Source organism: Oncorhynchus nerka, linkage group LG10 (assembly GCF_034236695.1).
Source record: "Oncorhynchus nerka isolate Pitt River linkage group LG10, Oner_Uvic_2.0, whole genome shotgun sequence".
NCBI lineage: Eukaryota > Metazoa > Chordata > Actinopteri > Salmoniformes > Salmonidae > Oncorhynchus > Oncorhynchus nerka.
The window spans coordinates 56,342,438-56,359,703 of record NC_088405.1 but is presented as its reverse complement, the minus strand read 5'-3'; the positions used below and the strand labels follow the sequence as shown (position 1 = coordinate 56,359,703).

The window sequence follows — 17,266 nt, the reverse complement described above, 5'->3', positions numbered from 1 at the left end:
CTAGAGAGCATTTGAATGATCCAGAAGAAGATTGGGAGAATGTCATATGGTCAGATGAAACCAAAATAGAACTTTTTGGTAAAAACTCAACTCGTCATGTTTGGAGGACAAAGAATGCTGAGTTGCATCCAAAGAACACCATACCTACTGTGAATACCAGCAACAGTGTGTGAAAACCTTGTGAAGACTTACAGAAAACGTTTGACCTCTGTCATTGCCAACAAAGGGTATATAACAAAGTATTGAGACATTTTTGTTATTGACCAAATACTCATTTTCCACCATAATTTGCAAATAAATTCATTAAAAATCCTACAATGTGATTTTCTGGATTTTTTTTCTCATTTTGTCTGTCATAGTTGAATTGTACCTATGAAGAAAATTACAGGCCTCTCTCCTCTTTTTAAGTGGGAGAACTTGCACAATTGGTGGCTGACTAAATACTTTTTTGCCCCACTGTCTGTATATGCTAAAACCTGTTACCACTTCATAGACCCATTATCTCCTTAACCAAATGAGTGTATGTGTATATATAAACTGTTTGTGTGCACGTATGTGGGTGCCTATGTTTATTTTATGTTTTTCCTCTTTTGTTGCATTACAACCCGTAATTTAAATATATTTTTATTTGGATTTCATGTAATGGACATACACAAAATAGTCCAAATTGGTGAAGTGAAATGAAAAACATTACTTAAAACGGAAAAGTGGTGCGTGCATACAGTGGGGCAAAAACGTATTTATTCAGCCACCAATTATGCAAGTTCTCCCACTTAAAAAGATGAGAGAGGCCTGTAATTTATCATAGGTACACTTCAACTATGACAGACTTAAGGTTTTCTTCCGTCGAAGGAGAGGAGGACCAAAATGCAGCATGGTCATTTTGATACATCTTTAATAAACGAATAAACACGAACAATACAAAACAAGAAACATGAAAACCTAAACAGCCTATCTGGTGCAAACAAACAGAGACAGGAACAATCACCCACGAAACACTCAAACAATATGGCTGCCTAAATATGGTTCCCAATCAGAGACAACGATAAACACCTGCCTCTGATTGAGAACCACTTCAGGCAACCATAGACTTTTCTAGATAACCCCACTATACCACAATCCCAATACCTACAAAAAACCCAAGACAAAACACACCACATAATTAACCCATGTCACACCCTGGCCTGACCCAAATAATAAAGAAAACACAAAATACTAAGACCAGGGCGTGACAGAACCCCCCTCCCCCCAAGGTGCGGACTCCCGGCCGCACACCTAAACCCATAGGGGAGGGTCCGGGTGGGCGTCTGTCCACGGTGGCGGCTCCGGCGCGGGACGTGGACCCCACTCCAACAAAGTCTTAGTCCACTTGCATCGCGTCCTTTGATTGACGACCCTCGCCGCCGACCTTGGCCTAGTAACCCTCACCAAGGGCCCCACTGGACTGAGGGGCAGCTCGGGACTGAGGGGCAGTTCGGGACTGAGGGGCAGCTCGGGACTGAGAGCCAGCTCGGGACTGAGGGGCAGCTCGGGACTGAGGGGTAGCTCGGGACTGAGAGGAAGCTCGGGACTGAGAGGAAGTTCGGGACTGAGAGGAAGCTCAGGCATGTAGTTGGCTCTGGCAGATCCTGGCTGGCTGGTGGTTCTGGCAGATCCTGGCTGACTGGCGGTTCTGGCAGATCCTGGCTGACTGGCGGTTCCGGCAGATCCTGGCTGAATGGCGGATCCTGGCTGAATGGTGGATCCTGGCTGACTGGCGGATCTGGAAGATCCTGGCTGACTGGCGGATCTGGAAGATCCTGGCTGACTGGAATATCCTGGCTGACTGGCGGATCCTGGCTGACTGGCGGCTCTGGCGGATCCTGGCTGACTGGCGGCTCCCATGCTGACTTGCGGCTCTGGCTGCTCCATGCAGACTGGCAGCTCCATGCAGGCTGGCAGCTCTGGCTGCTCCATGCAGACTGGCAGCTCCATGCAGACTGGCAGCTCCTTGCAGACTGGCAGCTCTGGCAGCGCTGAACAGGCGGGAGACTCCGGCAACGCTGTAGAGGAGGAAGGCTCTGACGGCGCTGGACAGGCGGGAAACTCCGGCAGCGCTGGAGAGGAGGAAGGCTCTGGCAGCGCTGGACAGGCGAAGCGCACTGAAGGCCTGGTGCGTGGTGCTGGCACTGGTGGTACTGGGCCGAGAACACGCACAGGAAGCCTGGTGCGGGGAGCTGCCACCGGAGGGCTGGTGTGTGGAGGTGGCACAGGATGGACCGGACCGTGAAGGCGTACTGGAGATCTTGAGAGCAGGGCTGGCACAGGACGTGCAAGGCTAGGGAGGTGCACAGGAGGCCTGGTGCGTGAGGCTGGCACAATCTTCACCAGCCGACTAACATGCACCTCAGGACGAGTATGGAGAGCTGACCCAGGTGCCATCAAATCCCCGACATGCTCTGTCGGACGAATTCCGTACCTCATGCACCAACACAGCAACTCCCTCTTAACTCTCTCCTCCAATTTCCCCATTAACCTGTTGCGACGAGCAATCCCGTATCCGGGAGCGTAATTATAGCCTCAAGCTAATTACCATAACGCAACGTTAACTATTCATGAAAATCGCAAATGAAATTAAATAAATAATTGGCTCACAAGCTTAGCCTTTTGTTAACAACACTGTCATCTCAGATTTTCAAAAAATGCTTTTCAACCATAGCTACACAAGCATGTGTGTAAGAGTATTGATAGCTAGCATAGCATTAAGCCTAGCATTCAGCAGGCAACATTTTCACAAAAACAAGAAAAGCATTCAAATAAAATAATTTACCTTTGAAGAACTTCGGATGTTTTCAATGAGGAGACTCTCAATTAGATAGCAAATGTTCAGTTTTTCCAAACAGATTATTTGTGTAGGAGAAATCGCTCCGTTTTGTTCATCACGTTTGGCTAAGAAAACAAAACAAAAATTCAGTCATTACAACGGCAAACCTTTTTCCAAATTAACTCCATAATATCGACAGAAACATGGCAAACGTTGTTTAGAATCAATCCTCAAGGTGTTTTTCACATATCTATTCGATGATAAATCACTCGTGGCAGTTGGGTTTCTCCTCTGAACAAAATGGAAAAATGCACGCACCTGGAGATTACGCAATAGTTTCGACGGAGGACACCGAGCGGACACCTGGTAAATGTGGTCTCTTATGGTCAATTTTTCAATGATATGCCTACAAATACGTCACAATGCTGCAGACACCTTGGGGAAACGACAGAAAGTGTAGGCTCATTCCTTGCGCATTCACAGCCATATAAGGAGACATTGGAACACAGCGCATTCAAAATCTGGCTCACTTCCTGTATGAAATTTCATCTTGCTTTCGCCTGTAGCATTAGTTCTGTGGCACTCACAGAAAATATCTTTGCAGTTTTGGAAACGTCAGAGTGTTTTCTTTCCAAAGCTGTCAATTATATGCATAGTCGAGCATCTTTTCGTGACAAAATATCTTGTTTAAAACGGGAACGTTTTTCATCCGAAAATGAAATACTGCCCCCAGAGGTTCAAGAGGTTAACTCCTTCACAGTCTCAGCTTCACTCACCTCCAACACTGGCTCTGGTTCTGGTTTCCTCCTTGTCTCCTTACGATAAACAGGGGGAGTTGGCTCAGGTCTGACTCCTGACTCTGCCACACTCCCCCCCCCCCCCCCCCCAAGAAATGTTTAGGGCTGACTCTCGGGCTTCCATCCACGCCGCCGTGCTCGTCTCTCCAACTCCATTCTCCTATAACCCTCCTCGCACTGCTCCAGCGAATCCCAGGCGGGCTCCGGCATTCTCCCTGGGTCGACCGCCCACCTGTCTATTTCCTCTCAAATCGTATAATCCAGACTTTGTTGATCCTGCTGCCACTGCCTGTCACCACGCCACTTGGTCCTTTTGTGCTGGGTGATTCTGTTAAGGTTTTCTTCCGTCGAAGGAGAGGAGGACCAAAATGCAGCGTGGTAATTTTGATACATGTTTAATAAACGAATAAACACGAACAATACAAAACAAGAAACGTGAAAACCTAAACAGCCTATCTGGTGCAAACAAACACAGAGACAGGAACAATTACCCACGAAACACTCAAAGAATATTGCTGCCTAAATACAACGATAAACACCTGCCTCTGATTGAGAACCACTTCAGGCAACCATAGACTTTTCTAGATATCCCCACTATAACACAATCCCAATACCTACAAAAAACCCAAGACAAAACACACCACATAATTAACCCAGTGAGTGACCAAAATAATAAAGAAAACACAAAATACTAAGACCAGGGCCTGACACAGACAAAATTAGAAATAAAAATCCAGAAAATCACATTGTAGGATTTTTTATGAATTTATTTACAAATTATGGTGGAAAATAAGTATTTGGTCAATAACAAAAGTTTATCTCAATACTTTGTCATTGCCAACAAAGGGTATATAACAGAAGTCAAACATTTCTGTAAGTCTTCACAAGGTTTTCACACACTGTTGCTGGTATTTTGGCCCATTCCTCCATGCAGATCTCCTCTAGAGCAGTGATGTTTTGGGGCTGTTGCTGGGCAACACGAGATTTCAACACCCTCCAAAGATTTTCTATGGGGTTGATCTGGAGACTGGCTAGGCCACTCCAGGACCTTGAAATGCTTCTTACGAAGCCACTCCTTCGTTGCCCGGGCGGTGTGTTTGGGATCATTGTCATGCTGAAAGACCCAGCCACTTTTCATCTTCAATGCCCTTGCTGATGGAAGGAGGTTTTCACTCAAAATCTCACGATACACGGCCCCATTCATTCTTTCCTTTACACGGATCAGATGTCCTGGTCCCTTTGCAGAAAAACAGCCCCAAAGCATGATGTTTCCACCCCCATGCTTCACAAGTAGGTATGGTGTTCTTTGGATGCAACTCAGCATTCTTTGTCCTCCAAACACGACGAGTTGAGTTTTTACCAAAAAGTTATATTTTGGTTTCATCTGACCATATGACATTCTCCCAATCTTCTTCTGGATCATCCAAATGCTCTCTAGCAAACTTCAGACGGGCCTGGACGTGTACTGGCTTAAGCAAGGGGACGTCTGGCTCTACAGGATTTGAGTCCCTGGCGGCGTAGTGTGTTACTGATGGTAGGCTTTGTTACTTTGGTCCCAGCTCTCTGCAGGTCATTCACTAGGTCCCCCCGTGTGGTTCTGGGATTTTTGCTCACCGTTCTTGTGATCATTTTGACCCCATGGGGTGAGATCTTGTGTGGAGCCCCAGATCGAGGGAGATTATCAGTGGTCTTGTATGTCTTCCATTTCCTAATAATTGCTCCCACAGTTGATTTCTTCAAACCAAGCTGCTTACCTATCGCAGATTCAGTCTTCCCAGCCTGGTGCAGGTCTACAATTTTGTTTCTGGTGTCCTTTGAAAGCTCTTTGGTCTTGGCCATAGTGGAGTTTGGAGTGTGACTGTTTGAGGTTGTGGACAGGTGTCTTTTATACTGATAACAAGTTCAAACAGGTGCCATTAATACAGGTAACGAGTGGAGGACAGAGGTGCCTCTTAAAGAAGAAGTTACAGTCATAGTTGAAGTGTACCTATGATGAGAATTACAGGCCTCGTCTTTTTAAGTGGGAGAACTTGCACAATTGACTAAATACTTTTTCTGCTGACTAAATACTTTTTTTCCCCCACTGTATGTATTTACCCCCTTTGCTATGAAGCCCCTAAATAAATAAGATTTGGTGCAACCAATTACCTTCAGAAGTCAAATATTTAATTAGATTGCACACAGGTGGACTTTATTTAAGTGTCACATGATCTGTCACATGATCTTAGTATATTTACATCTGTTCTGAAAGGCCCCAGAGTCTGGAACACCACTAAGCAAGGGGCACCACCAAGCAAGTGGCACCATGAAGACCAAGGAGCTCTCCAAACAGGTTAGGGACAAAGTTGTGCCGAAGTACAGATCAGGGTTGGGTTATAAAAAATATCTGAAACTTTGAACATCCCACGGAGCACCATTAAATCCATTATTAAAAAATGGAAAGAATATGGCAACACAACAAACCTGCTAAGAGAGGGCCACCCACCAAAACTCAGACCAGGCATGGAGGGCATTAATCAGAGAGGCAACAAAGAGACAAAAGATAACCCTGAAGGAGCTGCAAATCTTTACAGCGGAGATTGGAGTATCTGTCCATAGGACCACTTTAAGCCGTACACTCCACAGAGCTGGGCTTATGGAAGTGTGGCCAGAAAAAGCCATTGCTTAAAGAAAATAATAATCAAACATGTTTGGTGTTCGCCAAAAGGCATGTGGGAGACTCCCCAGACATATGGAAGAATGTACTCTGGTCAGATGAGACTAAAATTGAGCTTTTTGGCCATCAAGGAAAATGCTATGTCTGGCGCAAACCCAGCACCTCTCATCACCCCGAGAACACCATCCCACAGTAGCAACATCATGCTGTGGGGATGTTTTTCCATCGGCAGGGACTGGGAAACTGGTCAGAATTGAAGGAATGATGGATGGCGCTAAATACAGGGAAATTCTTGAGGGAAACCTGTTTCAGTCTTCCAGAGATTTGAGACTGGGACGGAGGTTCACCTTCCAGCAGGACAATGACCCTAAGCATTCTGCTAAAGCAACACTTGAGTGGTTTAAGGGGAAACATTTAAATGTCTTAGAATGGCCTATTCATTGCCCAGACCTCAATCCAATTGAGAATCTGTGGTATGACTTAAAGATTGCTGTTCACTAGCGGAACCCATCCAACTTGAAGTGGTGTTGCCTTGAAGAATGGTCAAAAATGTGCCAAGCTTATAGAGACATACCCCAAGAGGCATACAGCTATAATTGCTGCAAAAGGTGGCTCTACAAACTATTGACTTTGGGGGGGTGAATAGTTATGCACGCACAAGTTTTATTTTACTTTAAAATAACATTTGCATGTTCAAAGCGGTAGGCATGTTTTGTAAATGAAATGATACAAACCCCCCAAAATCTATTTTAATTCCAAGTTGTACGGCAACATAATCGGAAAAATGCCAAAGGGCGTGAATACTTTCGCAAGCCACTTGCACTCATTTCTTCCTCTATATTGGAAGCATATGAAACGTGTCTCCTGTGCCTCTCCTAACGAGCTCTCTTTACTGCGTTCATTTAACGACATGGGTATTAAAAATGAGTGTCATTGCTTTTATCAGATAATACAGTGCTTGACTAATCTAGCAAAGTTTCTGTTAAAGCACTTGAGGATGCTAACGAGCTGCGGCCTCGTAAATACCCAGGCCACTGTCACCGAATGCTGCTGCCATCTTTGTTTGTGGAGAACAGAAAAAGACCAGGATGAAATATTAAATTATTTGGTATTCTCTCCTTGAATCTCTTCCTACTCCTCTTAAACTACCCCCCCTCTGCCTTCTTATTTCTTCCTTGCTCTCATTCTGCTCTCTTTCTTCTCTCATTAATATTCCCTCTGTCATCGAATCACCCTTGTCACCCGCACATGCCTCATCCCTCCATCCCCCTCTCTCTCACTCTCTGTCCTGCAGGGTTTCTGAGTACAGGGGACCAGTCAGCCAAGGGGAACTATGGTCTGTTGGACCAGATCCAGGCTCTACGTTGGCTCAATGAGAACATTGGCCATTTTGGAGGAGACCCAGAGAGGATCACCATCTTTGGCTCCGGCGCCGGAGCCTCCTGTGTCAATCTGCTCATCCTCTCCCACCACTCTGAGGGTAAGGACCAGTCATCATCGTTTTAGTCATTAGCAACAACAGCAGCATAGCCAACATCATCAAAAATATTCATCAGTCATCCTCTATAATGACAGCGATCTCATCATCACCATCGTTGCTTTTAAAGCGCCTTGAGATGTATTTACTTGTGTGTGACGTGTACTGAAATTCATCGTTTAGCTGCCAAGTACGGCCTACATGTAAACATGTAATAAACTGCTACTGAAACGAATCTAGGACAACAATCTCCACCGTCACTGTCAAACCTGTCATCGTTATCACACACTGTCATTTTCATCCTCACTACCATAGCAACATCCAATATGATTTTAAGTGTACTTCAGGTGTGTGTCACCAAGGAAACCCAGAAAGGTGTTCTTAAAGACAAATGTCCCTCTTGCCTCAGTTTCATAGTGTCTAACTGAGCAACAAGGTAGTATGGCATTGAACGCTAGGATGATGTGTGAATTTGAATGAGGTATACAATTGGATATAACTTTCGGCCCGTGTTGATATGACTATCAGAAACATAGAATAGGTTTCGTAGAATCAGATCAATATGCACCAGACAGCCATATGAATTTGACTTTGGTATAGCAATAGGAGTCTCAGTTTGTGTAGCTATCAGAGGGAGAGACTGGCGTGTGAGTCAGGACTTTGGGACTGTGTTAATATGGATGTGTGCCTGTGTATGTGAGACAGGTGTTTGACAGAACTCTAATGAGGACTGAAAATATGGATGTCTGTCTGAGCAGGAGAGAGCAGAGCTGAGCTGAGCTCAGGACTTGAGCCGCAGCTGAGACGAGTCTTAATTGATTTCATAGGGAGAGGAGCAGGGGAGGGGGCACTTGCAGAGGATGGGGATGGAATGGAGGGGGTCTTAATTATTAATGTCAGAATCTGCAGATGAAAACAGGGGGACAACAAGGCACTTTACATAACGGTGCAGCAGTGCTCTCTTTCTCTCTCTCTCTCTCTTTCTCTCTCTCTCTCTCTCTCTCTCTCTCTCTCTCTCTCTCTCTCCCCCCGCGTTTTACACAGCCACCAGTCAGTGTTAATGCCAACACGGCTGTGTGCCGGGCCTGTGGCCATTTTCTTGTCGCTGCCTCCGTATGTGATGTGAGGAAACCAGCGGATTTGCCAAGCCTAATGTTTACAATGATTTAGTGGGGCTTTGGAGAGAGGTAGTGTACCCGGAACAGTGCTCCCTCCATATGTAATACTTCACGGTACCACGGTGGTGGCTCCTCCATCCACGCACAATACCCCATAATAACAAAGCGAAAACAAATATTTTTGTTGTTGTAAATGTATAAAAAATTTAAAAAAACAGAAATACCTTATTTACATAAGTATTCAGTCCCTTTACTATGAGACTCAAAATTGAGCTCAGGTGCATCCTGTTTCCATCGATCATCCTTGAGATGTTTCTAAAACTTGATTGGACATGATTTGGAAAGGCACACACCTGTCTATATAAGGTCCCACTGTTGACCGTGCATGTCAGAGCAAAAACCAAGCCGTGGCTGTGGAGCTCTGAGACAGCATTGAAGGTCCCTAAGAACACGGTGGCCTCCGTCATTCTTAGATTGAAGAAGTTTGGAACCACCAAGACTCTTCCTAGAGCTGGCCGCCTGGCAAAACTGAGCAATCTGGAGAGAAGGGCCTTGGTCAGGGAGGTGACAGAGCTCCAGAGTTCCTCTGCGGAGATGGGACAAACATCTCTGTAGCACTCCACCAATCAGGCCTTTATGGAAGAGTGGCCAGCCACTCCTCAGTAAAAGGCACATGACAGCACTCTTGGAGTTTGCCAAAAGGCACCTAAAGGACTCTCAGACCATGAAAACCAAGATTGCACTCTTTACCCTGAATTCTAAGCGTCACATCTGGAGGAAACCAGGCACTGCTCATCATCTGGCCAATACCATCCCTACAGTGAAGCATGGTGGTGGCAACATCATGCTGTGGGGATGTTTTTCAGCGGCAGGGTCTGGGAAACTAGTCAGGATCAAGGGAAAGCGGAACGGAGCAAAGTACAGAGATGAAAACCTACTCAAGAGTGCTCAGGACCTCAGTCTGGGGTGAAGGTTCCCCTTCCAACAGGACAACGACCCTAAGCACACAGCCAAGACAACGCAAGAGTACCCTGAGTCCCTGAATGTCCTTTTGAGTGGCCCAGCCAGAGCCCGGATTTGAACCCGCTCGAACATCTCTGAAAAAACTCAAAATAGCAGTGCCGCGACGCTCCCCATCCAACCTGACAGAGCTTGAGAGGATCTGCCGAGAAGAATGGGAGAAACTCCCCAAATACAGGTTTGCCAAGCTTCTCCATAAGGAGACTTGAGGCTGTAATCGCTGCCAATGGTGCTTCAACAAAGTACTGATCAAAGGGTCTGAATACTTATGTAAATGTGATATTTCATTATTAGTATTTTTATAAAGATTTACAAAGATTTTGAAACATGTTTTTGCTTTGTCATTATGGGTTATGGTGTGTAGATTGAAGGGGGGGAAACTATTTAATCCATTTTGGAACAAGGCTGTAACGTAATAAAATGTGGAAAAAGTGAAGGGATCTGAAAACTTTCCGAATGCACTTTATATTTATACACTCAGGGATCTACACATTCTACACTACACTAAGTCCTCTGACCCTCTTGTGGCCCCCAGGGCTGTTCCAGAGGGCCATAGCCCAGAGCGGCTCAGCCATCTCCAGCTGGTCGGTCAACTACCGGCCCCTTATGTACACCAAGATTCTGGCTAAGAAGGTAGGCTGCAGCTACGGGGACACGGGCGACCTGGTGGAGTGTCTGAGGAGGAAGAGCTTCAGGGAGCTGGTGGACCAGGACATCCAGCCGGCCAGGTATCACATCGCCTTCGGCCCCGTGGTGGATGGAGACGTGGTTCCCGACGACCCCGAGATTCTCATGCAACAGGTCAGACTCAGCCTCTGGCTCCAGTCACCATTCCAAAAAATACAAATATCTGGATTCCTCAGTCTCTTATGTTAATGAAATTACTGTTGCTGTAGCTCAATTGTTCTGTGATGCTATGTGTGTGTGTTGCCACCAGGGGGAGTTCCTGAACTATGACATCCTGCTGGGGGTGAACCAGGGAGAAGGGCTGAAGTTTGTGGATGACAGTGAGGGGGATGATGGGATCTCTGCAGCTTCCTTCGACTACACCATCTCCAACTTTGTGGACAACCTGTATGGATACCCTGAGGGTGAGAGTTTGTTATAAATGTCCTCAAACACAAACATGTTAGCAGTGGTGGAAACAATACTCAATTGTCATACTTGAGTAAAAGTAAAGATGCCTTAATAGAAAATGATTCAAGTAAAAGTGAAAGTCACCCAGTAAAATACAACTTGAGTAAAAGTCTAAAAGTATTTGGTTTTAAATGTACTTAAGTATCAAAAGTAAATGCATTTGCTAAAATATACTTAAGTGTCAAAAATAAAAGTATAAACCATTTCAAAATCCTTATTTTAAGCAAACCAGACGGCACAATTTTCTGACGGATAGCCAGGGGCACACTCAAACGCTCAGACATAATTTTCAAACGAAGCATTTGTGTTTAGTGAGTCCGCCAGATTGGAGGCAGTAGGGATGACCAGGAATGTTCTCTTGATAAGTGTGTGAATTCTACCATTTTCCAGTGAAAATGTAAGGAGTACTTTTGGGTGTCAGGGATAATTTATGGAGTAAAAAAATACATTATTTTCTTTAGGAATGTAGTGAAGTAGAAGTACAATTTGGCAAAAATAGAAAAAGTAAAGTACAGACACCCAAAAAAACTACTTAAGTAGTACTTTTAAGTATTTTTACTCGAGTACTTTACACCACTGCATGTTAGACATCCCCACAGGAGCAGAAGTAATGCTCCAGTTACCCATGTGTGTTAAGAGTAGATATATATTTTATTTTACTATTGTTTAGTATTTCATTGCTGGCTATTCAAGGTCTCTCTGTCCCATCTCCTCCCCTTCTCTTGTTGCTCTCTTTCTATCCCCCTCTCTCTTTCTCTCCTCTGTCTTTCTCTCCCCTCTGTTTTCCCCCTATATATCTCTCTCCCCCTATCTATCGCTCTCTCCCCCTCTCTCTCTCTGTCTCTCTCTCCCCCTCTCTCTCTCTCTGTGTCTCTCTCTGCCTCTCTCCCCCTCTCTCTCTCTCTCTCTGTGTGTCTCTCTCTCTCTCCCCCTCTCTCTCTGTCTCCCCCTATCTGTCTCTGTCTCTCTCTCTCTGTCTCTCTCCGTCTCTGTCTCTAATCTCTTTTGCTTGCTCTCTCCATTGCTCTCGGTCTGTCTCTGTCTCCAGGTAAGGACATCCTGAGGGAGACCATAAAGTTCATGTACACAGACTGGGCCGACAGGGACAACGGAGACATGAGGAGGAAGACCCTGCTGGCACTGTTCACAGATCACCAGTGGGTGGCGCCAGCGGTGGCCACAGCCAAGCTGCACGCTGAGTTCCAGTCTCCTGTCTACTTCTACACCTTCCACCACCACTGCCAGACGGAGGCCCGGCCAGAGTGGGCGGACGCGGCCCACGGGGATGAGCTGCCCTACGTGTTTGGGGTCCCCATGGTGGGAGCCACCGACCTGTTCCCCTGTAACTTCTCCAAGAATGATGTCATGCTCAGCGCTGTGGTCATGACGTACTGGACCAACTTTGCCAAGACCGGGTCAGTACTGGAGTTAGACAAGACCTAGACACGGCATTGAAATAGCAGATTAGAAACTTTATCAGATGCATACAGTACATGCTCAATACTTGTGATAATCTTTTCCTCTCTCTCCCTCTCATACTCTCTCTCTCTCTCTCTCTCTCTCTCTCTCTCTCTCTCTCACTCCCTCCCATAAGGGATCCCAACCTGCCTGTACCCCAGGACACTAAATTCATCCACACCAAGCCCAACCGCTTTGAGGAGGTAATCTGGACCAAGTTCAGCTCCAAGGACAAGCAGTACCTCCACATTGGCCTGAAGCCCCGCGTCAGGGACAACTACCGGGCCAACAAGGTGGCCTTCTGGCTGGAGCTGGTGCCTCACCTGCACTCCATGCATGAGGACATCTACCCCATCACCACCCGCCTGCCGCCTGGAGGAGGAGGTCCCCGCGTCCACCGACCTGGCCCCCCTGGGGCACGCTCCACCCGCCATCCCGTCATCTCCACCAACCCCCCTGAACCCGAGCCAGACCCCTCCGAGCCGCCCCGCCGCAACCCGTTCCCCGACGAGATTAGGGACTACTCCACGGAGCTGAGTGTGACAGTGGCGGTGGGCGCCTCGCTGCTCTTCCTCAACGTGCTGGCCTTCGCAGCCCTCTACTACAAACGGGACAAACGCCACGAGCTGCTGCAGAGACGCCACCGCCGCTTGTCCCCCCAGCGCGGCATGGGCACCACCATGGGAGGGGTGGGCGCCCCGTCCCACAACGACCTGGCGCTGAGCCAGGAGGAGGAGCTCATGTCCCTGCAAATGAAGCAGCAGAGGGTGGAGATGGAGCACGGCATCGGCACGCCCCTCCCTTCCCGGGGTCTCCACGGCGACCTGGAGCCTCTACGGGCGCAGGTGGGCCCACCAGACTACACGCTGGCCCTGCGGCGGGCACCGGAGGACGTGCCGCTGATGACGGCCAACACCATTACCATGATCCCAAGCACCATCAGCGGCATGCAGCCCCTCCACCCTTTCAACACCTACCCCCCTGCCCCGCCCCCCCCCACCACCCCCACCCCTGGCCACAGCAACAACGCCCTGCCACACCAACACTCCACCACCCGCGTATAGGACCAGGCACAACCTGTGGTTCAGCAGAGATACAAACAAACACCCCAGATGGATCCCATCCTGTTCTTTCTCTCTCTCACTGGGATTATCCTCCAGCTTTTTCCTGGGACTCTTTTTCTGTGTTGCTTTTTTCTTTTTTTCTCTCTCTGTTGTTCTGTTCTCTGTCAATCTCCCCGTGAGGCTGTGCTGTCGCCCCTACCGTTGGGACACATGGCTCAGTCTGACTCAGGCTGTGGACTGCTGGGACAAAGACCCATCATTACAACTAACACAACTCTATCACACATCCTCCAACCTGTTCATATGTCTGTACAATCTGTGTGTTTCACTCTCTTCCTCTCTCTCACTCTGTCTATCTTCCTCTCTCTCTCAACCCATATTACTGCTTCTCTTCTTCTCTGACTCCCACTCACTTTCTCTTCCTGTCTGTTCCTGTGGCTCTTGATCGCAATGTTCACACAATCCTCCCAGTCTCATTTTCGTCCTCCTTTCTCTCTCAAATAAACCTCTTCATGACTCCTTTTTTCCTCTTTGGAGTCTTTTATACAAACACATAAATGTAAATGATGTATTATTGATAAATTGTAAGGATATGAATGAAAAAAGTGGTTGTTCTGATATCTCGTTTTTACCAGCATTCTTGGTGCCAAGAACTGTGATAATGCTCCTCTCTCAATGAGGGTCCAACGGACCACCAGGAGAGGCCCATCCTGACTTGATCTTACACAAGGAATTACCATCAAAAAAGTGCCAAATGTTTCATCTTTCTTTTTGATCTATCGCACTTTGTTTCCTTTTTTTCTTGCATTCAGTGTTGCACTGTGGCTGGGCTTTACTCAAGGGGGAAAAGACTGAATATATCCTTGTAAAAAAAAATATAAAGAGAATATTAAGATTCATAACTGGTTTGCTGTCTGGGATCTTTTGCATGATTTTTTCTTTTCTTTTTTCTAAACGGAGCACGGACATCGGAGTGGAAAGTGTGTTTGTTTTTTACGTTTGGCCTTGTTTTCTTACTGTTGTTTTCTTTTCTTCTTGAAAAGTCATTTCTTTTTGTTTTTCTATATCTGCTGAACTTTGTGCACTTCATGACGGAAACTATGTTCTGTTCTGTAGATACTTCAAAAGAGGTATCAGAGGATGAATATTAACTATGATCAGAGCAAGAAGAACAAATATATGTCCTTTATTTTTTTTTTTTTTCTTATCACCGAGGCTGTGCCACGAGCACCTGCTGCCCTGAGAGACTGTTTGAAGCCCTGTCTCACCCCCCCCCTCTTTTTAGTTCACTCTTTCTCTCCTTACTTCAGCTGTAAAGTGTTGCACGGTCATAGCGTTACCGTCTCAACTGAAGATTGTCTTTGATCATTCCTCTGTAAAGAAAAATATTGTTGGACTTTATCACTCCGTCAGTTTGCAGTGTTTATCCATGATAGGCCAATACTCGTTTTTCAATCGTGAAAATGTCATATTTCACGTGAATTGCCTCAATGGTAAAAATGGATATAATTCTAAATATTTTCCTGGAAATGAGGGTTGTCTTTGAACAATTATCTTAGTTTTAAGCACTCTTATCCTCTCCTCAGTGGACTTTTAGCTGCGTGCTACAGGTTTCTGGATACTGGATATGTCAGTCTTTTCATCTCTTCTGTTGTTCTGAGATTCTCTCTGTTGTTGAGGGGCAGTGGGTATGAAGGGGGCTCAGACTGACATACTGTAGGTCAAAGGTGAAAAAAAAAACCTTGTACGCACGTTTCAGATCTTTCAACTGCACAACTGAACACAGGGACACGTCAAACTCTGGACATTCGTGAGGAACAAAACTTTACCGAACGTTGAGACGACGTTAGGAAAACATTGACGTTGAAAACGACAATGGCAATGGAGAGACGAATCATCAGCAGGCACCTGACATGTCGCCGGTGCACAGAGGACACATTCTGAAACTTGAGTAGAAAAACATTTGATAAACATTACTCACATGTAACACAAACAACACACCTAGTGGGATGTTTTTCCTGTTTTGTTTCCTGTCTTGTTTTGGGATGATGATGATGATCACACTCCGGGGGTTATAGACTGGGGTCCATCACAGGGGACTGGACAGAGAACCGGGACTCAGAAAAAGAACAAAACACACATAGAAAGCAAACTGTAAAAAAAAAAAAAAATTAAGTGTAAGAGAACAAACTGGTATTTGTAAATATTATGTTTATGGTTTGGTTTATGAGTGAAGGGCCAAATCTTTCCTTTGTGACAACAGGTGCAAGTTCAGACGGCTGATTTGAGCTCTTGTTGTTTGATTTTCTTTCATATCTTAGATTTTCAAGGTCAAAGTGCAACAAGTTATGGGCACATATAGACAGTTATTAACATACATGAATGATGTGTGAATGAAAACTACATCTAAAATCCTAGCATGGTTGAGTTCAACATAAATAGCAGTGGGGACAGGGATATGGCTCAGGTTTCTCTAGGGTAGGAGGGACATACTGGACGTGGGTGGGGTTCTGGGGGTGGTCGGCATTACTTGCACATTTTGTCAACTGCCACATCAATCACGAAGACAGCTTTTGTCTGGAATGACAATTCATTTAAGAGGAGTTCTTTTGCATCTGTTAAGTGGCCAATAGTAAGAGCTGCAGAGATAGCAGATTTAGAGAGAAAATATGGATACAGAGAGAAAGGAAAAAGGGAGAGCGATGGGGAGAGAGACTGAAGGAAAGAAAGGCAGTGACAATGGTAGATAGGCAATGATAATGGTAGATATGCAGTGATAATGGTAGAGGAAGGCAGTGATAATGGTAGAGGAAAGCAGTGATAATGGTAGAGGTAGGGGAAGGCAGTGATAATGCTAGTGGTAGAGGAAGGCAGTGATAATGGTAGAGGAAAGCAGCGATAATGGTAAAGGAAGGCAGGGATAATGGTAGAGGTAGAGGAAGGCAGTGATAATGTTAGATGTAGAGGAAGGCAGGGATAATGGTAGATATGCAGTGATAATGATGGAGGTAGAGGAAGGCAGGGATAATGGCAGATATGCAGTGATAATGATGGAGGTAGAGGAAGGCAGTGATAATGGTAGAGGAAGGCAGTGATAATGTTAGATGTAGATGAAGGCAGGGATAATGGTAGATATGCAGTGATAATGATGGAGGTAGAGGAAGGCAGGGATAATGGTAGATATGCAGTGATAATGATGGAGGTAGAGGAAGGCAGTGATAATGGTAGAGGAAAGCAGTGATAATGGTAGAGGTAGAGGAAGGCAGTGATAATGGTAGAGATAGGCATGGTTTGAAACTGTGCTCAACCCAAACCTACAAAACAAGGAAACTTGAATCTTGATAGTGGTGCTGTTGGTAATTGTTAGTGACACTCACTGTCCTGAGAAGTGACATAGTATTACCGAATAGCTTAGAGCAGGTACAGTATGTTGTCAACACCTTCAGTCAGTACTCTTCAGTATTGTTTCAGACTCTGATGGTTGTGGTTGCTTTGCTATCCTTTACTATAATGTCTGCCATGCACATTGTTTAAGTCATTTTCTGGAATATCAGCTCACCTGTTTGCTGTCCATTTGAGATGCCCATGTTTCCAAAAAAAGAAGAAAGAAAAGGCAGTATTTTTCTATTTAAAAAAAATATGACTGAAATGTGGAAACTGGGGATATGACAGCCAACAGACTGGAAGCACACTCTCACCTGTTTACACGGTGACACCAAGTCTGGCGTTGGCTCAA

At 45.8% G+C, this 17,266-nt stretch overlaps 1 protein-coding gene across 1 annotated transcript in view; it reads left to right on the top strand.

Annotated features, from left to right (window-relative positions):
- Positions 1-14,048, top strand: part of LOC115135683 (neuroligin-2-like) — a 73,615-nt gene extending 59,567 nt beyond the window's left edge. The window contains exons 5-9 of the mRNA XM_065023614.1: positions 7,551-7,736; positions 10,407-10,672; positions 10,809-10,962; positions 12,057-12,423; positions 12,603-14,048. Coding sequence (XP_064879686.1) covers positions 7,551-7,736; positions 10,407-10,672; positions 10,809-10,962; positions 12,057-12,423; positions 12,603-13,530 — 1,901 coding nt within the window. The 3' untranslated portion in view covers positions 13,531-14,048. The remainder of the gene's footprint in view (positions 1-7,550; positions 7,737-10,406; positions 10,673-10,808; positions 10,963-12,056; positions 12,424-12,602) is intronic.
- Positions 14,049-17,266: the final 3,218 nt, after the last annotated feature.